This window comes from Felis catus, chromosome A2 (assembly GCF_018350175.1).
Source record: "Felis catus isolate Fca126 chromosome A2, F.catus_Fca126_mat1.0, whole genome shotgun sequence".
Lineage (NCBI taxonomy): Eukaryota > Metazoa > Chordata > Mammalia > Carnivora > Felidae > Felis > Felis catus.
The window spans coordinates 147,287,276-147,312,176 of NC_058369.1; the positions used below are offsets into that span (position 1 = coordinate 147,287,276).

The following is a 24,901-nucleotide window of genomic DNA, read 5'->3' on the forward strand; positions in this document are numbered from 1 at the left end:
GACAGAGCGCTAGCAGGGGAGGGGCAGAGAGACAGGGAAACACAGAATCCAAAGCAGGCTCCAGGCTCTGAGCTGTCAGCACAGAGCCCGACGAGGGGCTCGAACTCAAGGAACCGTGAGATCATGAGCTGAGCTGAAGTCAGACACTTAACTGACTGAGCTACCCATGCGTCCCTGTCTGCTGCATTCTTATCTCACTACTGACTGCTTCTCCTTTCTGTTCTTTTTCTGTTCCTTTATTCTTATTCTGTATCTTTTTGCTGTTTCAATGGTTCTGTTTACTTATACTTTTTTTTTTTTTTTTGTCTTATGCTTTTTCATCATTGGTCATTTGCCAGTCTAGATTAACTGTCCTTTAGATAGTTGTTAGGGAAAGTCACAGGTATAAAACATCACTGTCTAGGATTGCTCCTTCAGTAGAGGCTGTAGATGGGGTATTTCTCCTTTTAGAAACCAGAGGTTGTAAACTGCTATTGTGATTGATATGTTTAGCATTAGAGGTTAATGTCTCTTGCTCATTCCTCAGAATTAAAAGAAGGAAAAACTATTATATTATGCCAGTAGTAGCGGTGGATTTCAAAAGGCCTTTAGGAAGTACACCAGGAAGGATAATTAAATGAACATGTTTTATAGAATGCTTCCATAAGTGCCTCTGTTACTGTTGGTGAAGGACTGATGTTAATAGCCACTGCCTTGATCTCCTTTCTAATTTGCTTTGCAGGAGAGCGGAAATGGATTGAGGAAAGGAACATTCAGGAGGGAGAATTAAAAACAATCTACAATTGACTTTAAGCTTTGGGAGATAACCTGTCACTTAAAAATTTTAAGAGCCAACAGGTCCTTATTATTTGCTTCTGCATCTCCTATGTCTTTTAATAAGAAAGAAAGATTGACCCCGACTTGATTATCTGATCTTACTTAGTGTAGTCAGTTTGCCAGAAATACGGAAAGTTTGTCAACATCTCAACTGTCATATTTTTACAATAATGATTTTTACTGTTTATATAAATAATGTTAAAATCCCTTAATAGTACTTATGTTCCATTTTAGGCTTATTGTATCTGTGCTTGCTTTATATAACTTGATATAAATTTAGGTCATACCATGCTTGTTAATTGAATTGTATACAAATATATAACTAATAGGTTTTTGTTAACAATGATAGAATCATAGATGCTTCTTTGTATCTTACATTGCAGAAATTTCTCCCCACTTAGCTGACATAGAACTGAAATATTCTTAAAAATTTTTTTTTAATGTTTATTTATTTTTGAGAGAGGGAGAGAGAGAGTGTGAGTGAGGGAGGGGCAGAGAGAGGGAGACACAGAATCTGAAGCAGGCTCCAGGTCAGCACAGAGCCCCAGGGGGCTTGAACCCGTGAACTGTGAAATCATGCCCTGAGCTGATGTCGGATGCTTAACCGACTGAGCCACCCAGGCACTCCTGAAATATTCTTTAATATTCTATGGTTTGTATGTTCTGTAATTTATTTTCTCTGGTATAATGTATAATGTTCCATGGTTTATATGTTCTATAATTTATTTTCTCTGATACTGTAAAAATGCTGCATTAAACAGACTCATATATACAAGTCTGTATACATATGTCCTTATGTACTGATGATTTTATTTTTATGGGATAGATTCTGAAATGAGAGTGCTAAGGAAAAGAATATGAACATTGAAAGTTTTAATAGATGCTGCATATTAACTTTCCATAAAGCCTAGGGTAATGGACATGTCTACCTTTTTCTACCTGATTTCCTGATAGTAGGGATCTAATTTAATCAATTTGATGGATGAAAAAGAATATCTTATGTTAATTTTTGTTGCTGTTTATTGGTTATTTTAATGATTTTAGTATCATTTATTCTGCTTTTCCATTGTGTTTGTCTTATTATCAATGTGAAATAATATTTTTCATATTTTAGATATAAATACCTTATTACTCCTATGAGTTGCAAACATTTTTTTCTATTGTTTGTTTCTGGGTTTTCTTTATGGTGTTTTAAAAGTTTTTTTCATAATCAAATAGTTATTTTTTTTCACACCTTCTGGTTTCTTGGCAAAAAGATCTAACACTTTTGGTTGCATATATTGGCCCCTAAGTACTTTTCCTAAGAGTTTTGTATATGTATGTATGTATGTTAAAATTGTTAACTGACATTAATTTTGTATTAGTTAGGAGTTAACTTATTTTCTCCCATCAGTTGCATAAGCATCATTTAACTATGAACTACCATTTCCCAATGAAATAAAATACCGCCTTTATCAAATATTAAATTCTATTATACACTGGGCTCAATTTCTGGGTTTTTGTTTCTCTGAAATAAGTCTGTTTCTATACCATTCCCTACTGTTTCTAATTCTAGGGATTTGAAGTGTTTTTAAAAGCTGATAACATGACTTCCTTTCACTATTCTTTCTTAAAAGATTTCTTGGCTCTCTTTTTGCATTTATTCTTCTATGCAAGCTTTCTTGTGTTGTGTGCTCTTTGGGTAAAGCTTGTCATACCTCAGATAGCGGGTAGACCAGCAGTCTTTTTGTATGTTGTTAGTTCTCTGTGGGTTACCAGGAGACATCTCTCAGTATCTGGATATCCTCAGCTAAGAGGATTCTCAAGTTTAGTGGTAAAGGGAACCCAATCGGTTAGCTCTCCTGAAGCTCTTTGTGAGCCAGGGAGACGAGCAGATTGTCCCAGAAATGCTCATGCAGTTGATGCCTTTCTATTGGGGAGAGAGATGTCCATGGGTCTTTTGATATTCCTATGGCCAAGCTTTTGTTATGGTTCTTAAAGTTCTGGTTCTGGCCTCTGTCACCTGCTGCGCACAGGCAGGAGAGGTGCTTAGTAGTTGACCCAATGTTGTGACTGGAGATTATCAGGAATATATTCAAGCCTCCATCTTTCCAAACCACCTCAGGCTAACCTCACTTTATTTCTGACTTGTATTTTATTTGTCATTTATTTATTTTTAAAAATTTTAAAGTATTCTCTACACCCAAAGTGGGGCTCAAACTCACAATCCTGAGATCAAGAGCTGCATGCTCCACCAATGGAGCCAGCCAGTTGCCCCATTTATCATTCATTTTGACTTAGTATAAGCTTAAGTTGCAGGTAATAAGTATGATTAATATATTTTATGCTTTGATGGTTCTATTTTAATTTTTCTTTGTAGTGCTACTTATTTATCTGTTCGTATCATTATCAAATATTTATTAAGCACTTTGCATGTAGCAGCATTTAGCCTTGGAGTGAGGCATATGAGGGTGAATACACCTAGTCCCTATCTTCTCAGCAGCATTTTATGTAGTTTTTCACTTCTTTACTTAAAATATTTTCATTTGGCATCCACACTTTTCTGAGTTTCTGTTTTCTTCACCTTTGTCCCTTTTTAGTTTCCTTTGCTTGACCTTTCTCATCTAGACCCCCAAAATGATGGACCTCCATAGCTTAATGAGTCCTTTGGCTTCTCTAGCTCCATTTCAGGCCTTAGGTCATCCCATTCAGTATCATGGCTTTAAATACTTTAGCTATGATGTACTGATGTCCCTAAAGATACATGTATTTTCCCCTGAGTTTTAGCCTCAGATACCCAACTGCTGAATCTCCAAAACACTATTTAATAGGCATTTCAAAATTCACAAGACCACAACATATTGCAACTGTTTGGCCTCTTTGACTTTGCATTTAGTGGTCCATCTGCTCATCTTTCAGTTATGACTGGTTAAACTCCCTCATGTCGTTCATTAACATGAATGATTTTTTTGTGGTTCCATTTTATTATAGTTCTATGTTCAATTTTCTTGCATGCTTTATAACATTCATGTCAGTGATTTTTTTTTTTTAATCCTGGTTTTTTAGCTTTAGCTTTTAACTGCAATACAATTTTTTTGTGTAGGGTTATTTTCATTTTGTGTTTTACCATTCATTCTTTTTTAAAAAACTTTTTTTATTATGAAAGTACTGTGTGTTAATTTTAGAAAGCTTGAATAGTACAGAAAACGGGAAAAGTCCATGTAATCTCATCACTGAAAGTGACACTGACAATTTAGTATATGTTCTTTAACTTATCTCTCCATGTATGAATATTATTACTTAAAATACTTGGTTTGTTATATATACACACACACACACACACACACACACACACACACACACACACACACACTATAAACTACTTTTTCTCTTCACTTACTGTGTAGTGAACATTTTCCAGTGACATTAAAGTTAGCCTGTAGATCATGAGTACATGGTATTCTGTAACACAGTTATGTCATAATTTGTCTAATTAATTCCTTATTGTTACATGATTAGGTTGCTTACAGTTTGCTATTATAAACTGTGCTGTGATGAATGTGGATGATTTATATCCCCTGGATTATTTTTTTGGTTAAGTTCCAAGAAGTGGAATAATTCTCAAGCTGTGGAGTATAATAATTAAGAGCATTGACTTTGGAGTCAGATGGCCTTGGGTTCAAATCCTTACTTAGGTGTTTATATATTTAGGCAAATTAGTTTATCTCTCTGAGTTTCCTAATCTGTACATTGAAGATAAATAAGTATTTATGTTTATGTTTATACTTACTACTTTTGAAGCACCTGGCTGGCTCAGTTGGAAGAGCATGTGACTCTTGATCTTGGGGTCATGAGTTTGAACCCTGCATTGGCTGTAGAGATTACTAAGAAAAAATAAATAAACTATCATTACTGTTAGTTATCATGTCTCTTTACTTGCCTCTGGTCTGTGGCAAGTTTTCATTCTTTCCTTGTTTTTTATTATATTTAGGGTTTTGAGGAGTGTTAGTCATATATTTTGTTGAATGTTCTTCAATTTGAGTTTGTTGGATGATTAGAGTGGGATTATATTAGTATGGACTCATGGATATTTATTATATTCTTTGGTTATAATCCAGTACTACACTATTTATTTTGTTATTTAAATTATTTCAGCTTTGGCCATTCATTCTTTCATTCTTTTATTTTGGTTTCTCTGTGTCTTTTTGATATGTCTCCATCCTTTATTTTTTAATTTTTTTGAGTGCTACAGGATGCTCCAGGTTTATCTTTTGAACCCTGTTCCAATCCTAGAACCAGCCATTTCCCCTAGAATCCCTATTTTCTTTTATTGGGGTATATTATGTAGAAACCAAGCTCTGGGTGCTGTGAGTGCTCATTGCTACTGGGGTGTCACTAATTCTAGTCCCTTTTAATAAACAGAGTTAGGAAAAACTGTGGTGTGTGTGCATACATGCACATATATATCTATAATTACTTTTATATTTATCTGTGTCCATATTAAACTAAACATGAGTTCACAGTGATTGATGTCTCTGGCTCTGATCCAGTACCTCAGGGTTCATTCTAACCATCCTCCCTTTGCTTTTCTGTAACTTTCCACTCCAAAGTGAGAAGCTTGGCTCCCACTATCTGCCATCCATTTACTTATTTATTCAACCCCAGTATACATTACATGTAAACTATTTCAGAATTAACCCATATATCTTAGAAAACAACTTCATAAAATAAAGTACAGTTTTTATATATGGTTCCATTTGTCTTTAGCCTTGTAGTTTCAGGTGAAGGCACCATCTTCTAAAGTTACTTACATCAGTTCCTTTTTTTCACCCAGAGTTCTGATTCAGATGCTGTACTTTAAAGACTTCTTAATCTAAAGATTGATTGTATGTATATACATATGCATATATGATGTTAATATATGTATTATATATATAACATATAACAATATAATTGTGTAATATAGTGATATATATGATGTGTATATATGGTAATTTATTTATTCTTAGGTATTTTGTTTTTTCACCTTAAATGTGTGTACTGTTCACTTTGTCACTTGGTATGAAGCAGAAGTATATTTTTTCTTGCTTTTTTCTCCATTGTTTGAAATGCTACCTTTATCATATTTTCAAAATCTTATATATACTAGAGCTTTTCTGTTCCTTATTCTGTTTTATTTTCTCTTTCTGTTCAAGCTCCAAACATTATATACCTATGGTAATTTCAGCATCTGGTAGATTATTCCTCTTTTTGCATATTCATATTCACTTGTAATTTTATTTTATTTTTTTTAAGTTTTAGTTATTTTGAGAGAGAGAGAGAGTGTGAGCAGAGAGGGGCAGAGAGAGAGGGAGAGAGAGTGAATCCCAAGCAGGCTCTGTCCTATCAGTTCAGAGAGCCTGACACAGGGCTCAAACTCATAAACTATGAGATCATGACCTGAGCCAAAATCAAGATTCGGACACTTAACTGACTGAGCCACCCACGCATCCCCCATATTCACTTATAATTTTAATTATTTGCTATAATTTTCTTTATTTCAGGAACATTTTAGTGGATAAACCAAATGACCAATCTTCAAGGTGGTCCTCAGAGAGCAACTATCCTCCCCAGGTAAGATGAAGCTCCTGATACCATTTAGAAGTCAAAATTTAAATAGGCATTTAATTGACAGCAATTATCTGGAATCCATTAATAATTTATTCAGTCTTTGAAAATGTGAGGTAGATTTTTATTTTGTTTTTTGTTTTTTTTAGTTTTGAAAGAATGTTTATTTCATAGACAAATGCAGTGTGGAATTTGATGAAACATAGGCTTACTTGTGTCTCCTGGAGCATTTAAAATCTAATATGTGTTTTTTCCAGATAACTAATGATGCAAAATTAAGTTTCTTGATACCTTTTGAGGAAAATGTTAATGAAAAGAACTGGCTTAGGTGCTGTTACTATTTTGAGCAGTAACTGATCTCAGTGCTGATCCAAGAAGATGTTGTGACTTCTATTGTATTCAAACTCAAGTCGGTCTGTAAATGTTTAAGGAAATGTTAGTAAGTTGGACTTGGACTCAATGACTGCCTTTTAGGGAAAATAAACTTAATATAGTTTGTTATTTTACTAAAGTGGTATATTTAGATGATATCAAGACCATGAACTAAATTCTTTCCTTGAAAAGTGCTGTCTGAGGTCATATGAATTTAAAAAGTCATTCTTTCGGTTATATTCTTTAAGCATTAACATATAATATGTCCATATCCTGGAGGAAATTAATGCTCTGATAGGAAAGCAGATGGGTAAGTGAATTCCAGTGTAATTTCTAGTGTAATTTTTGGAAACCTAATGTTTATACTTATTTTTCCTTTTATATATATTTTTAACTGCATATCTTTTGGATCACCTGGTACTTAAATGTTTAATTGCAAAATACACATCCAAAGAATACATATTCATAGTTTTTATATATAGTATAAAGAATAATAAAACAAGTATCTATTCATCAACTGCCTTTACAAAACAACCACAACCTGTTGAAGCTTCTTGTGAGTCCTGTCTTATATTTTTCTCCAACTCCTAGTAACTGTTATTTCATGTTAAGCATTTTCTCACAGGATCATACATGTGTATGTTTATACATATCCTATATTGGGGCGCTTGGGTGGCTCAATCAGCTAAATGTCTGACTCTTGATTTTGGGTCAGGTCATGATCTCACAATCATAAGATGGAGCCCTGCTTTGCGCTCTGCACTAGGCATGGAGCCTGCTGAAGATTCTCTTTCTCCCTCTCCCTCGGCCCCTTCCCAGCTTGTATACGCACACACATGCTGTCTCAAAAAAACAAACAAAAAACAACATATAAATGTCCTTTTATCTGACTTTGATTTTTTATAAATATAATATAAATTGAATCATTATAAATATTGATCTGCTTTTCTTTTGCTTTGTTATTTATTTATATATTTATTAGTGTTGCTGAGTATAATTGTAGTTTCTTAATTTTAACTACTGTGTAGTATTCCAGTGCAGTATAAGTATGCCAAAATGTATTTATCCATTTTGCAATTGATAGGCTTTTCAGTTTTTTATAGTTGTTTGCTATTATGAATAGGCTGCTTATGAACATTTTTGTATGTTGTCTCCTGGTACACATGTATAAGATTTTCTTTATGGTGTATACCTTGGAGCACAATTGATGGATCATATGTTCAAAAAGGCTGTATAATTTATATTCTCGCTGACAGTATATGAAAGATGCTGTAGGGGCACCTGGGTGGCTCAGTCGGTTAAGCGTCCGACTTCAGCTCAGGTCACAATCTCACAGTCTGTGAGTTCGAGCCCTGCGTCGGGCTCTGTGCTGACAGCTTAGAGCCTGGAGCCTGCTTCAGATTCTTTGTCTCCCTCTCTCTCTGCCCCTTCCCCGCTCATTCTCTGTCTCTCTCTGTCCTAAAAATAAATAAACGTTGAAAAAATAAATAAATAAATAAATAAATAAATAAATAAATAAATAAATAAATAAATAAAAACATTAAAAAAAATAAAAAAAATAAAAAGAAAAATGCTGTACATTGCAGTCTCCATATCACTTCTATATGGCTGATTTTTAGATTTTGCCAGTCTGTTAGATCTTTCATTATAACTCACTGTGGCTTTAATTTGCATTTTCCTGTTTACATTCAGACCTTCTTGCATTTGTTTGTGGGGTTATATTGTATGTTATTGGTACACACCCCCTCCTGTTCACACTGAGGTTGAATACATTGTGTTTTCAATCATGTTTTTCTTATTCATCTTTTCATTTTACTTGAGCCCTCAAATTTGGTGTTTCTGTTTTTATTCAGTTGTTTTTATGTCTTACTAATGAATATAATCTTTTTCATTATTACTGAAATGGTGGTAACCTCTTTACTGTGAAATTTCTTTTATTTCTTATGGAACAGTATTTTGAAGGCAGTATTACTTAATGTCTTTTTACTTATTCATTTGCTTATTTATTCAAAAATTATTTAGTCAGCACCCATGGGGTGCCAAACTTTATAGCAGTGAATTAACTATTGTCTTTCCTCTTAATGAGACAAGAAATACCCTGAATCAATTAATATTCAATGTGCTAAGCCTGAGAGTAGAAGTTACTTAAAGTTTTTGTGATTTAAAAAAGACTAACTTGGGATGCCTGGGTGGCTCAGTCAGTTAAGCGTCTGACTCTTGATCTCAGCTCCGGTCTTGATCTCAGGGTTGTGAGTTCAAGCCGCATGTTGGGCTCCACGCTGGATGCAGAGCCTACTTTAAAAAATAAGTAAATAAAAATAAAAGAGACTAACTTATCATGGAAATGGGTAACATGAATCTGTTTTCCCTCATTGTAATTACACATCAGATATAACTGGGGTTCCATGTAGCCAATCTCAAAGAACAGCAGTCTTGTCAGAAAAAATATAATTGAAAGTAATTTCTGATTTTACTTAGTTTTGTGTGAAACTGCCATATGGGATAGAATGGATACAGTTTTAAGGTATAGATATGTAGCAAGTAGTCTTGTACTCCTAGTGGATGTGAGCTAGGTCAATAATACTAATTCCAATGCTTATTCTTTTTTCTTTTTCTTTTTCTTTTTCTTTTTCTTTTTCTTTTTCTTTTTCTTTTTCTTTTTCTTTTTCTTTTTCTTTTTCTTTTTCTTCTTTTTCTTTTTCTTTTTCTTTTTTTTTTTACTCAAACCATATTCTGAAAATTACTAAAAGGGCTGAGTTTTTAAATTTTTTTAAATGTTTATTTTGGGGGGGGAGGGAGGGGAAGGGGCAGGGAGAGAGGGAGACACAGAATCTGAAGCAGGCTCCAGGCTCTGAGCTGTCAGCAGAACCACAAGATCATGACTTGAGCTGAAGTCGGATGCTTAACTGACTGAGTCACCCAGGCGCCCCTAAAAGGGCTGAATTTTTAAAAGATGCACACATACATAAAGTTTATGAAAGCTGGGACCCTAAATTGATGAATTCTCAGAATAATTAAACAGAAGAAATCTCCACCTCTGGGGGACTGTGGGAAGAGTTACATTGGCACTGAGTAGAGGAGGAGAAAATGAAGAAAACCTGGATGATCCTGGATGAACCTGGTGATCCTGGATGTATAGTGCTCTTAAGGTTCTCAATAAAAGCAAGTGCAGATCCTCTCTGGAGATAGTTACCTTTCCCAAATCTTGAGGTAGTCTCCATAGATCATTATTCAAGGAAAGTAAGCAGTGCACACGCAAAGATAACCAAATGTACCAGGAAACAAGGTGCCTTTAGTAAGAACTAGGAAGAAATGATAGAGAAACCTTCAAAAACATTAGGCATAAGAAGTAAAAGTACTAAAAGATACTGCAATTAAAATAACATACTGTATTTAAAGAAATAAAAGGTATTTGTAAGGAATAGGAAACTTTAAAAAGTGATATAACAGATTTGAAAAACAACCAAATAAAACTTCTTCAAATGAAAAATTTAATGAGAAAAATTAATTTTGACCAACTGTCCTACTAAGGAGGATGAAATAAGAAAAAAGATTTTTTTTTTAATTTTTTTTTTGAACGTTTATTTATTTTTGGGACAGAGAGAGACAGAGCATGAACGGGGGAGGGGCAGAGAGAGAGGGAGACACAGAATCAGAAACAGGCTCCAGGCTCTGAGCCATCAGCCCAGAGCCCGACGCGGGCCTCAAACTCACGGACCGCGAGATCGTGACCTGGCTGAAGTCGGACGCTTAACCGACTGCGCCACCCAGGCGCCCCAGGATTTTTTTTTTTTGAAAGTGCAGTGTATTGGTAACAAGGAAGTAAAGAGTGATGGGGCCAAGATGAGGAAGATACAGGAACCCAGATAGGAGACCTACTTTGGGACCACTTTTCCACTGGGTATCTATTGACCCCTAAAGAAGTGGTTAAGATCCTGAAAAGCTGAACAGCACTTCTGACAAACTCTTGAGGCCAGAAAGATAAAGATCAGAAATCAGAGCCTGGAATGTGGTAGATTCCCTTCTCTGATTTAGGATCCTGAAGCTATGTTAGAGGAGTAAGGGTGAACCAAAGATACTCTCACCCTGACAGGGAAGCCCAGTTTCATATTATCTTAGTCCTTAAAATTTGATGAAAATAATCAAGAAGTGGTAGTGTCCCTAGTCATAGACCTGCAGCAGATATACCTCTTCTAGAGGAAGTTAATATCCTTGGCATCTAGTTATTTTTAGTTTTCCGTATTTGATATCTACCAAAAATACGAGTTTACAGATAATAGAATTTTAGATACAGGTTTTAAAATAAGTGCCTTTAGGGGCATCTGGGTGGCTCACTCGGTTAAGCGTCCAACTTTGGCTCAGGTCACGATCTCATGGTTCGCGGGTTCGCCCCCCCCCACCCCCCATCGGGCTCTGTGCTGACACCTCAGAGCCTGGAGCCTGTTTCGGATTCTGTGTCTCCCTCTCCCTCTGTTCCTTCCCTGCTCACACTCTGTCTCTGTCTCTCAAAAATAAATAAATGTTTAAAAAAAAAATTTAAATACGTGCCCTTAATGTCTTAAAGGAAAAAAAAGAGATGAAAATCAATAATGAAAATTTTGAGGAGTTTAGGAAGATGGCGGCATAGGAGGACGCTGGGCTCACTGCGCATCCTGCTGATCACTTAGATTCCACCTACACCTGCCTAAATAACCCAGAAAACCGCCAGAAGACTAGCAGAACGGAGTCTGCGGAGCCAAGTGCAGACGAGAGGCCCAGGGAAGAGGGTAGGAAGGGTGGCAAGGCGGTGCGCGCTCCACAGACTGGGGGGAGGGAGCCGGGGTGGAGGGGCTGCCCGCCGGCCAAGCAGAGCCCCCGAGTCTGGCTTGCAAAAGCGGAGGGGCCGGACAGAGTGTGTTCTGACAGCAAGCGGGACTTGACATCTGGAAGGTTATAAGCTAACAGCTCTGCTCAGAGAACCGGAGAGCTGGAGGACAACAGGAGGGAGAGTTGTTGAGCCCCGGACAACAGAGCTCAGCTTGACGGGGAACAAAGGCGCTCACCAGCGCCATCTCCCTCTCCCATCCACCAGCCAAAATCCCAAAGGGAACCAGTTCCTGCCAGGGAACTTGCTTGCACCGCGCAAACACCCAACGCTGTGCTTCTGTGGATCCACACCTCTGGAGGGTCTGACTCCCTCCCGGTGCCGCAGGGCCCCTCCCGAAGCAGATCTCCAAAGGAAAAGCGAGCTGAGCCTGCCCCTCCCGCCCTCGTGCACCTTGCCGATCCACCCCAGCTAATACGCCAGATCCCCAGCACCACAAGCCTGGCAGTGTGCAAGTAGCCCAGACAGGCCACGCCACCCCACAGTGAATCCCGCTCCTAGGAGAGGGGAAGAGAAGGCATACACCAGTCTGACTGTGGCCCCAGGGGTGGGCTGGGGGCAGACATCAGGTCTGACTGCGGCCCCGCCCACCAATGCAAGTTATTCAAGACAGCACAGGGGAAGTGCCCTGCAGTCCCGCACCACTCCAGGGACTATCCAAAATGACGAAACGGAAGAATTGCCCTCAAAAAAATGTCTAGGAAATAACAACAGCTAACGAACTGATCAAAAACAATTTAAACACTATAACAGAAAGTGAATTTAGAATAATAGTCATAAAATTAATCGCTGGGCTTGAAAACAGTATAGAGGAAAGCAGAGAATCTATTGCTACAGAGATCAAGGGACTAAGGAACAGCCAGGAGGAGCTAAAAAATGCTATCAATGAGCTACAAAATAAAATGGAGACAACCACGGCTCGGATTGAAGAGGCAGAGGAGAGAATAGGTGAACTAGAAGATAAAATTATGGAAAAAGAAGAAGCTGAATAAAAGATAAAAAAATCAAGGAGTATGAGGGGAAAATTAGAGAACTAAGTGATGCACTAAAGAGAAATAATATATGCATAATTGGTATTCCAGAGGAGGAAGAGAGAGGGAAAGGTGCTGAAGGTGTACTTGAAGAAATAATAGCTGAGAACTTCCCTGATCTGGGGAAGGAAAAAGGCATTGAAATCCAAGAGGCACAGAGAACTCCCTTCAGACGTAACTTGAATCGATCTTCTGCACGACATATCATAGTGAAACTGGCAAAATACAAGGATAAAGAGAAAATTCTGAAAGCAGCTAGAGATAAATGTGCTCTAACATATAACGGGAGACTCCTGACCGATCTCTCTACTGAAACTTGGCAGGCCAGAAAGGAATGGCAGGAGATCTTCAATGTGATGAACAGAAAAAATATGCAGCTGAGAATCCTTTATCAAGCAAGTCTGTCATTTAAAATAGAAGGAGAGGGGCGCCTGGGTGGCGCAGTCGGTTAAGCGTCCGACTTCAGCCAGGTCACGATCTCGCGGTCCGTGAGTTCAAGCCCCGCGTCGGGCTCTGGGCTGATGGCTCAGAGCCTGGAGCCTGTTTCCGATTCTGTGTCTCCCTCTCTCTCTGCCCCTCCCCCGTTCATGCTCTGTCTCTCTCTGTCCCAAAAATAAATAAACGTTGAAAAAAAAATTAAAAAAAAAAAATAAAATAGAAGGAGAGATAAAGGGCTTCCCAAACAAAAACTGAAGGAATTCGTCACCACTAAACCATCCCTACAAGAGATCCTAAGGGGGATCCTGTGAGACAAAGTACCAGAGACATCGCTTCAAGCATGAAACCTACAGACATCACAATGACTCTAAACCCATATCTTTCTATAATAACACTGAATGTGAATGGACTAAATGTGCCAGCCAAAAGACATAGGGTATCAGAATGGATAAAAAAACAAGACCCATCTATTTGTTGTCTACAAGAGACTCATTTTAGACCTGAGGACACCTTCAGATTCAGAGTGAGGGGATGGAGAGCTATGTATCATGCCACTGGAAGTCAAAAGAAAGCTGGAGTAGCCATACTTATATCAGACAAACTAGACTTTAAATTAAAGGCTGTAACAAGAGATGAAGAAGGGCATTATATAATAATCACAGGGTCTATCCATCAGGAAGAGCTAACAATTATAAATGTCTATGTGCCGAATACAGGAGCCCCCAAATATGTAAAACAATTACAAACATAAGCAACCTTATTGATAAGAATGTGGTAATTGTAGGGGACTTTAACACTCCACTTACAGAAATGGATAGATCATCTAGACACACGGTCAATAAAGAAACAAGGGCCCTGAATGATACATTGGATCAGATGGACTTGACAGATATATTTAGAACTCTGCATCCCAAAGCAACAGAATATACTTTCTTCTCGAGTGCACATGGAACATTCTCCAAGATAGATCACATACTGGGTCACAAAACAGCCCTTCTAAGTATACAAGAATTGAAATCATACCATGCATACTTTCAGACCACAATGCTATGAAGCTTGAAATCAACCACAGGAATAACTGTGGAAAACCTCCAAAAGCATGGAGGTTAAAGAACACCCTACTAAAGAATGAATGGGTCAACCAGGCAATTAGGGAAGAAGTTAAAAAATATATGGAAACAAACGAAAATGAAAATACAACAATCCAAACGCTTTGGGATGCAGCGAAGGCAGTCCTGAGAGGAAAATACATTGCAATCCAGGCCTATCTCAAGAAACAAGAAAAATCCCAAATACAAAATCTAACAGCACACCTAAAGGAAATAGAAGCAGAACAGCAAAGACAGCCTAAACCCAGCAGAAAAAGAGAAATAATAAAGATCAGAGCAGAAATAAACAATATAGAATCTAACAAAAACTATAGAGCAGATCAACGAAACCAAGAGTTGTTTTTTTGAAAAAATAAACAAAATTGATAAATCTCTAGCCAGGCTTCTCAAAAAGAAAAGAGAGATGACCCAAATAGATAAAATCATGAATGAAAATGGAATTATTACAACCAATCCCTCAGAGATACAAGCAATTATCAGGGAATACTATGAAAAATTATATGCCAACAAACTGGACAACCTGGAAGAAATGGACAAATTCCTGAACACCCACAGCCTTCCAAAACTCAATCAGGAGGAAATAGAAAGCTTGAATAGACCCATAACCAGCAGAGAAATTGAATCAGTCATCAAAAATCTGCCAACAAATAAGAGTCCAGGACCAGATGGCTTCCCAGGGGAATTCTACCAGACATTTAAAGCAGAGATAATAGCTATCCTTTTCAAGCTATTCCAAAAAATAGAAAGGGAAGGAAAATTTCCAGACTCATTCTATGAAGCCAATATTACTTTGATTCCTAAACCAGACAGAGACCCAGTAAAAAAAGAGAACTACAGGCCAATATCCCTGATGAATATGGATGCAGAAATTCTCAATAAGATACTAGCAAATCGAATTCAACAGCATATAAAAAGAATTATTCACCATGATCAAGTGGGATTCATTCCTGGGATGCAGAGCTGGTTCAACATTCACAAATCAATCAACGTGATACATCACATTAATAGAAGAAAAGATAAGAACCATGTGATCCTGTCAATCGATGCAGAAAAGGCCTTTGACAAAATTCAGCAACTTTCTTAATAAAAACCCTCGAGAAAGTCAGGATAGAAGGAACATACTTAAAGATCATAAAAGCCATTTATGAAAAGCCCACAGCTAACATCATCCTCAGTGGGGAAAAACTGAGAGCTTCTTCCCTGAGATCAGGAACACGACAGGTATGTCCACTCTCACCGCTGTTGTTTAACATAGTGTTGGAAGTTCTAGCATCAGCAATCAGACAACAGAAGGAAATCAAAGGCAAGGATGGCAAGGATGAAGTTAAGCTTTCACTTTTTGCAGATGACATGGTATTATATATGGAAAATCCAACAGACTCCACCAAAAGTCTGCTAGAACTGATACATGAATTCAGCAAAGTCGCAGGATACAAAATCAATGTACAGAAATCAGTTGCATTCTTATACACTAATAATGATGCAACAGAAAGACAAATAAAGAAACTGATCCCATTCACAATTGCACCAAGAAGCATAAAATACCTAGGAATAAATCTAACCAAAGATGTAAAAGATCTGTATGCCGAAAACTATAGAAAGCTTATGAAGGAAATTGAAGAAGATATAAAGAAATGGAAAAACATTCCGCACTCATGGATTGGAAGAATAAATATTTTCAAAATGTCAATACTACCCAAAGCTATCTACACATTCAGTGCAATCCCAATCAAAATCGCACCAGCATTCTTCTCGAAACTAGAACAAGCAATCCTAAAATTCATATGGAACCACAAAAGGCCCAGAATAGCCAAAGTAATTTTGAAGAAGACCAAAGCAGGAGGCATCACAATTCCAGACTTTAGTCTCTACTACAAAGCTGTCATCATCAAGACAGCATGGTATTGGCACAAAAACAGACACATAGACCAATGGAATAGAATAGATACCCCAGAACTAGACCCCCAAACGTACGGCCAACTCATCTTTGACAAAGCAGAAAAGAACATCCAATGGAAAAAAGACAGTCTCTTTAACAAATGGTGCTGGGAGAACTGGACAGCAACATGCAGAAGGTTGAAACTAGACCGCTTTCTCACACCATTCACAGAAATAAACTCAAAGTGGATAAAGGACCTGAATGTGAGACAGGAAACCATCAAAACCCTAGAGGAGAAGGCAGGAAAAGACCGCTCTGACCTCAGTTGCAGCAATTTCTTACTTGACACATCCCCAAAGGCAAGGGAATTAAAAGCAAAAATGAATTACTGGGACCTTATGAAGATTAAAAGCTTCTGCACAGCAAAGGAAACAACCAACAGAACTAAAAGGCAACCAACAGAATGGGAAAAGATATTTGCAAATGACATATCGGACAAAGGGCTAGTATCCAAAATCTATAAAGAGCTCACCAAACTCCACACCTGAAAAACAAATAACCCAGTGAAGAAATGGGCAGAAAACATGAATAGACACTTCTCTAAAGAAGACATCCGGATGGCCCACAGACACATGAAAAGATGCTCAACGTTGCTCCTCATCAGGGAAATACAAATCAAAACCACACTCAGATATCACCTCACGCCAGTCAGAGTGGCCAAAATGAAGAAATCAGGAGACTGTAGATGCTGGAGAGGATATGGAGAAACGGGAACCCTCTTGCACTGTTGGTGGGAATGCAAACTGGTGCAGCCACTCTGGAAAACAGTGTGGAGGTTCCTCAGAAAATTAAAAATAGACCTACCCTATGACCCAGCAATAGCACTGCTAGGAATTTACCAAGGGATACAGGAGTACTGATGCATAGGGGCACTTGTACCCCAATGTTTATAGCAGCACTCTCAACAATAGCCAAATTATGGAAAGAGCCTAAATGTCCATCAACTGATGAATGGATAAAGAAATTGTGGTTTATATACACAATGGAGTACTACGTGGCAATGAGAAAGAATGAAATATGGCCCTTTGTAGCAACATGGATGGAACTGGAGAGTGTTATGCTAAGTGAAATAAGCCATACAGAGAAAGACAGATACCATATGTTTTCACTCTTATGTGGATCCTGAGAAACTTAACAGAAACCCATGGGGGAGGGGAAGGGAGAAAAAACAAAAAGGAGGTTAGAGTGGGAGAGAGCCAAAGCATAAGAACACTCTTAAAAACTGAGAACAAACTGAGGGTTAATAGGGGGTGGGAGGGAGGGGAGGGTGGGTGATGGGTATTGAGGAGGGCACCTTTTGGGATGAGCACTGGGTGTTGTATGGAAACCAATTTGACAATAAACTTCATATAAAAAAAAAAACGAAAATTTTGGCAGGGAATTAAAAAAAAGAACCAAAAGAAATGAAAAATACAGTAACCAAAATTGCAGATTATAGTTGAGAATATAAAAGAACTGTCCAGAAACACTTTCCCTGTTTTGTTTTTTTTGTTTGTTTGTTTGTTTATTTTTATTTATTTTGAGAGACTAAGCAGGGGAGGCACAGAGAAAGAGGGAGACAGAATCCCAATCAGGCTCCCTCCGATGCAGGGCTTGGACTCATGAACAGTGAGATCATGACCTGAAGAGAAATCAGGAGTGTGATGCTTAACTAATTGAGGTACCTGGATGGCATAGTTGGTTAAGTGTCTGACTCTTGGTCTTGGCTCAGGTCGTGATTTCACAGTTCATGAGTTTGAGCCCCGTGTCAGGCCCTGTGCTGATGGCATAGAGCCTGCTTGGGAGTCTCTGTCCCTCTCTCTGTCCCTCCCCTGCCTGTTTTCTCTCTCTCTGTCTCTCTCTCTCTCTAAAAATAGGGAAATAAAATGTTAAAGGTTAAAAAAATTAAAAATTTAGGGGCACCTGGGTGGCTCAGTCAGTTAAGCATCCGACTTCAGCTCAGGTCACGATCTTGCGGTCCGTGAATTCAAGCCCTGCGTCAGGCTCTGGGCTGATGGCTCAGAGCCTGGAGCCTGCTTCAGATTCTGTGTCTCCCTCTCTCTCTGACCCTCCCCTGTTCATGCTCTCTCTCTGTCCCAAAAATAAATAAACATTAAAAAAAAATTTTTTTTTAATTAAAAATTTAAAATTAAGTAAAATATACTTTATGTAAAGTGGAAATATTGTCATAGATCACTGAAAAATAATTGTTAGTAATAATTTATATGACAGATACATACAATTACTTACCTTTGTAGCTTATTTTTATAATAAACTATTACTTGACCTGCCTATTTCAAAGCACTACTTAGGATATATAACTTAGTTCTATTATTTTGATTTTGGATAAGGGGAAACCTTATTTCATGAAGTGGTACCATATAATTAGTATGAGAATTGCCTCTATTTCTCCAGATTTGTTTTTAATTATTCTAAATCCCCCCATGACCATATATGGTGATTGTAAAGGTTTGGTGCATGTACTTTAGCTACTTTAGTGCCCTAAAACTCTGAAAAGTATTTCCATTTCTAATGTGTTTTGGTTTTATAGATAATTGATTGTGTAGTTTACAATAGTTATATTTTATAAAATCGCCATGAACACTGCATTAGTGAATACTGAGCCATTGCTTCTAGGGGAAATACAGGGTTAGATTCCTGTGTGCCTTTGGTCGTAACATTCTTGTTTACCAAACGGTATATGACCTTACTTTATGTGTGTTTCTGTTTACACATACCTTATTTTATATATATTATTTATTCATTAGCATTCAACTTACTACAGCCATAGCACTATAACTTAATGCCTGAATGAAATGAAGCTTGAAATAAGAGTCCAGAGACCATGAATCACAATATGAGTGAGTCTTGCCACGGTGAAGCCAGAGAGTTTCCACAGTCATTCTCAGGATCTGCCTGATGGCATGTGGCAGACCTCTGAGGAAGCTAAGGTTTTGTCTTAATTAGATTTATCCAGAGAAAACTGAACATATTCTGAGAAACTTGCCCATATATGCCTTCCTATAGGTCCTGAGAACTCAGAAATGCTTCACGTAGAGGTGGCGCCCCAGGACCCTTCGTTTCACTAGCTCTAGGTGCTCCCTTTGCTGCTGCGGGAGTGCAGTGGTCTCTTCCTTAGAGCTTTAAAAACCAGGTGGGCACTGAAGGGGGGATTGAAATTCCCCAGGGGCTCAGGGAACTTTGAAATTCCTTAGGGAGGGGGACATCACTGCCCCAGCCTGACACCTATTTCCTTTGGAAGGCACATCACATCCTTCTTGCATTTAGAAACATTAGACATGGCTTCAACACTCTGCTTGGGGATCATTGTAGAGAGCAAGATCAGCAGAAAGCACAAAAATATAAAAAATATGGCACTAAGCAGACGGTGTAAAGGACGCTTGTTTATGATAGAATTAAACCAAGAAGGCAGAGCGTCCCTTGTTTGACCTCAGCTGGGAGAGAGTGCATTGGGCAACTCAGACTTTCTTGTCGCTTTGCACATGTCTGGAAATGATTCTGAAAGTGCTGTAGGTATCGAAATCTGTAGTGATTTTGTTGTTGAAAATAAATTTTAGTGAGTAGGGGAATTCACAAATATGGAATCCACAAATAATGAGGAGTGACTGTATGGGATCTAATAATTCATTTATCATGTTTTGAACAGAGCTGAGAATCCGAAAGGAAAAAAAGAGGACTCTGAAAAAGCAAAATCATTGTGATGAAATTTTAGGTCCTGAGGGCCTTTCCTAGAATCTACACTGGTTATAAGTTACTCTGTTTATGGCACAAAAACAGACACATAGACCAATAGAATAGAATAGATACCCCAGAACTAGACCCACAAACGTATGGCCAACTCATCTTTGACAAAGCAGGAAAGAACATCCAATGGAGAAAAGACAGTCTCTTTAACAAATGGTGCTGGGAGAACTGGACAGCAACATGCAGAAGGCTGAAACTAGACCACTTTCTCACACCATTCACAAAAATAAACTCACTTTCTCACACCATTCACAAAAATAAACTCAAAATGGATAAAGGACCTGAATGTGAGACAGGAAACCATCAAAACCTTAGAGGAGAAGGCAGGAAAAGACCTCTCTGACCTCAGCCGTAGCAATCTCTTACTCGACACATCCCCAAAGGCAAGGGAATTAAAAGCAAAAATGAATTACTGGGACCTTATGAAGATTAAAAGCTTCTGCACAGCAAAGGAAACAACCAACAGAACTAAAAGGCAACCAACAGAATGGGAAAAGATATTTGCAAATGACATATCGGACAAAGGGCTAGTATCCAAAATCTATAAAGAGCTCACCAAACTCCACACCTGAAAAACAAATAACCCAGTGAAGAAATGGGCAGAAAACATGAATAGACACTTCTCTAAAGAAGACATCCGGATGGCCCACAGACACATGAAAAGATGCTCAACGTTGCTCCTCATCAGGGAAATACAAATCAAAACCACACTCAGATATCACCTCACGCCAGTCAGAGTGGCCAAAATGAAGAAATCAGGAGACTGTAGATGCTGGAGAGGATGTGGAGAAATGGGAACCCTCTTGCACTGTTGGTGGGAATGCAAACTGGTGCAGCCACTCTGGAAAACAGTGTGGAGGTTCCTCAGAAAATTAAAAATAGACCTACCCTATGACCCAGCAATAGCACTGCTAGGAATTTACCAAGGGATACAGGAGTACTGATGCATAGGGGCACTTGTACCCCAATGTTTATAGCAGCACTCTCAACAATAGCCAAATTATGGAAAGAGCCTAAATGTCCATCAACTGATGAATGGATAAAGAAATTGTGGTTTATATACACAATGGAGTACTATGTGGCAACAGGAAAGAATGAAATATGGCCCTTTGTAGCAACATGGATGGAACTGGAGAGTGTTATGCTAAGTGAAATAGGTCAGGCAGAGAAAGATACCATATGTTTTCACTCTTATGTGGATCCTGAGAAACTTAACAGAAACCCATGGGGGAGGGAAAGGAAAAAAAAAAAAAGAGGTTAGGGTGGGAGAGAGCCAAAGCATAAGAACACTCTTAAAAACTGAGAACAAACTGAGGGTTAATGGGGGGTGGGAGGGAGGGGAGGGTGGGTGATGGGTATTGAGGAGGGCACCTTTTGGGATGAGCACTGGGTGTTGTATGGAAACCAATTTGACAATAAATTTCATATATTGGAAAAAAAATAAAATAAAATACCTAAAAAAAAAAAAGTTACTCTGTTTAGTTAGTTACTTCTTCACTTTTCAGCAACTGGATGCAACTTTGTGTATGGGGGCACAGCTATAAAAGATAGGCACGTTAACAGCAAGCTGACAAACAGAACAACTGACAAAGTGTTGTGATGGAAAAGATAGAAAAATCTAAGTAACAAATAGAATAACAAAAGTGTAAAAAAAGAAAAAAAAGAAAAAGAAAAGTGTCACATTTAGGGGTCTTTATTGGAAAAATAGATAATAATCTATATTTAGAGTGTATATTTCAGTAGATATTGCATACCTTCCTTAATTTTACTTACTGGAATAAATAATAATGCTTTTCATTCTTGTCCTCATTTCTCTATCCATTGAAGCTTTGCCAGAAAGGACCCCAATTAAACTTTTTACCCTTTATTCTTTTTTTAAACGTTTTTTTAAATATTTATTTATTAAAATAAATGAGCGAGCATGGGTGTGTGAGCTGAGGAGGGCCAGAGAGAGGGGAAGAGAGAGAGAATCCCAAGCAGGCTCCGTGCTGTCAGCACAGAGCCCTGCGCGGGGCTCAATCTCACCAACTGTGAGATCATGACCTGAGCTGAGATCAAGAGTCCAAGCTTAACCAACTGAGCCACCCAGGCGCCCCTGAATGGAACTTTGATTCTAATTCTAATGAATTTGACTCTAAATCTTAAAGCTTTATGTGGTTTTGTGATTTTAACATTGTCCTCATTATGGTGGGTCCCTCTATTATTATTTTGGTATTGCTCTGTAACAAATCACAGATTTAGTTTAAAGCCACTTCCTAGGTTACAATCCCCCAGGTGGGATTCTTTCTTCAGAGTATCATAAGGCTGAAATCCGGATATTGGTTAGGTTCTCATCTGCTGGCCCTGACGACAGTGAGCTTTGTTGTCAAAATTCAGTTTCTTGTGGTTATAGGACTGAAGTCCTTGTTTTCTTGCTGGCTATAAATTAAGAGCTATTCTTAGTTCTTAGACCATGCCCCCATGCCTTACCACATGCCCCCCTTCATTTTCAAACGAGCAATGGTGCATCGATTCCTTCTTGTGCTTTGAATTTCTGACTTCTTGTCTCTGATCTCTAAACTCAGAGTTAAAGGACACACGATTAGGTGGGCCCACCCAGATAATCTCTGTTTTAATTAAAACGAACTGATCTGGAAACATAATTACATCTATCCGTACTACTTTCACTAGGTTAGTGCTTGATTGAATATCTGAGAGAGGTAGGTTTGTGTACAACAGGGACCAGGAATTATGCGTGCAGTACCTTCTCACCTTTTGTCTGTAGCTTTCATTCATTGAATTCAGTAGGTACAGATTTATTGGCTGCTATAAATAGGTCAGACTGTGTTTTAGGTGTTTGGGGTTTATCACTAAGGAAAATCAGTGAGGTCTAAGCAGGACACAAGAAAAATTTCTGCTCTCATGGAGCTTATTTCTTGAGGAGAAAGACAATACACTAAATAACATATTCAGAGGTAAAAAGTGCTATTGCAATAATCCAGGCCAGAGATTTTGGTAGCTTTTGACTTGGTGGTAGTTGACCAGATGATGAAAATTGCTTGTGAAAACACTTTGAAAAATGTAAGATCATATGTATACATTTTTAAGCCTTCTGCTAACAAGTAACCAAATGCAAAAAATGAATATTGCATCTCTTTTCTGAGTGGGTGTTATTTTTGACAAGGAAGAAAAGGTAGGGGAAATTACTGCTTTTATATTCTCTCAAATATGTTTTAAATATTTTTTATATGTTTGTTTATTTTGAGAGAGAGAGTGGACACATATGCGTGAGTGAAGGAGGAGGAGGGAGGGGGGGATAGAGAGAGAGAGAGAGAGAGAGAGAGAGAGAGAGAGAGAGAGAGAGAATATATGAGAATCCCAAGGAGGGTCTGCGCTGTGAGCCCTGAGCCCTACTCAGATCTTTAACCTGTGAATCGTGAGATCATGACCTGAGCTGAGAATAAGAGTCAGATGTGGGGGTGCCTGGGTGGCTCAGTCGATTAAGCTTCCTACTTGGCTCAGGTCATGATCTCCGTTTGTGAGTTCGAGCCCTGCGTCAGGCTCTGTGCTGACAGATCAGAGCCTGCTTCAGATTCTGTGTCTCCCTTTCTCACTGCTCCTGTCCCACTCATGCTCTGTCTCTCAAAACTGAAGAAATGTTAAAAAAAAAAAAATTTTTTTAAAGAGACGCTTAACTAGCTGAGCCACCCAGGCACCCCTTAACTATGTTTTATATCCCTTCTGTCTCTATCTCATATTGTTGTAAATAATCTACCATTGACTCTATGTAATTTGAAGTCAGAGAGTTCATGTCTCTAGGATTGTATTTCTTCATCAATAAAAATAAGGTTTTAGGGTTATCCAAAAAGTGTTTTATTTCCAGATTTCCAAATTTTATAGTTTGTATTATTTGGAAGCCTCATTTTCTGAAGGTGATGGGTAAATGGAAGCATTACTCTATTACTAGTTAATGTGAAATCCTTTTTTTCTTTTTTCAAACTTTTCAAATCCTTTCATTCTACTTTGTGTTGTGGTTAGTTGTTAGTGTGTGTTTTCTTCGTTAGGTTGTAAGTAAGATCTTTGAAAAGTAGCATTGTGTCTTACTAATTTCTGTATTTCCCTTTCAGTGGTGCCATGGCAAAATTCTGTGTTGGCTGAGAATTTCGTTTGCTGTGATAAACAAACAATTATTACATAGAAAATCAATGTGGTTTAGGAAATATGAGTGGTAGATAGATTCTAGTCTAATTCAAATGTTTGCGTCGTTGTGCGCTGTCCAGCAGGTACACAAAGCACATTAGTAGGTACTTGTATTTATCTAGGAATGAAATACAAATATTTTTGTATTAATTTATGTCTGTTGTTTTTCAAATGGCTACTAAGTTGTCAGTACATAAACGCTTATTAAGCTGTTTGGACTTAACTACTTAATAAATGGAACTGTTAATATTTATTTTGGCCTTGGATGCTGTATTATCTATTGCTGTGTAATAAGTTACCCCAAAGTTAGCAGTTAGAAACAAGCATTTATTACTTCACACTGTTACTCAGGGTCAGGAATCTGAGAGGGACGTTGCTGGGCGGTTCTGGCTCAAGGCTGCACTCAAGGTGTAGGCCAGGACTGCAGTTATCCCAAGGTTTGCCTGGGGTTGGAGGATTCCCTTACCTGGTTCTCCAGCTTGCAGATCACATTTTATGGGATTTCTCAGCCTCCTGTTTCTGTTTTGTTTTTCTGGAGAACCTTGAAATGCCACTTTCTTCAACTTTCATGGGTCCCCAACTTTACTTTCCTGGTTTCTTTACTTTCTGACTGCTGCTGTGTCTGCTCTAAGAGTGCACTTAGCTGCACGCTAAAAGCTTTGGAGCTAGGACCTGCTTTACAGCTTATTGGTTGCCCTTCATCAGCGAGCATGCACTTCCCCCAGAGGTTGCTTCTGTTCACTCTGGTATTCTGTGCCTTCAGATATTTCCTTTTCATGTCATATCAAGTTTTATAGTGTTTTTCTTTTTTAGCCTATAGATT

At 38.1% G+C, this 24,901-nt stretch overlaps 1 protein-coding gene across 3 annotated transcripts in view; it reads left to right on the forward strand.

The window, feature by feature from the left end:
• The window catches only part of MKLN1 (muskelin 1), a 378,358-nt gene that overhangs the window by 231,461 nt on the left and 121,996 nt on the right, over positions 1-24,901 (forward strand). For all 3 annotated transcript variants that reach the window (XM_003983064.6, XM_006929380.4, XM_003983063.6), the window contains one exon: positions 6,339-6,408. In XM_003983064.6, the coding sequence (XP_003983113.1) occupies positions 6,339-6,408 (70 nt within the window). The remainder of the gene's footprint in view (positions 1-6,338; positions 6,409-24,901) is intronic.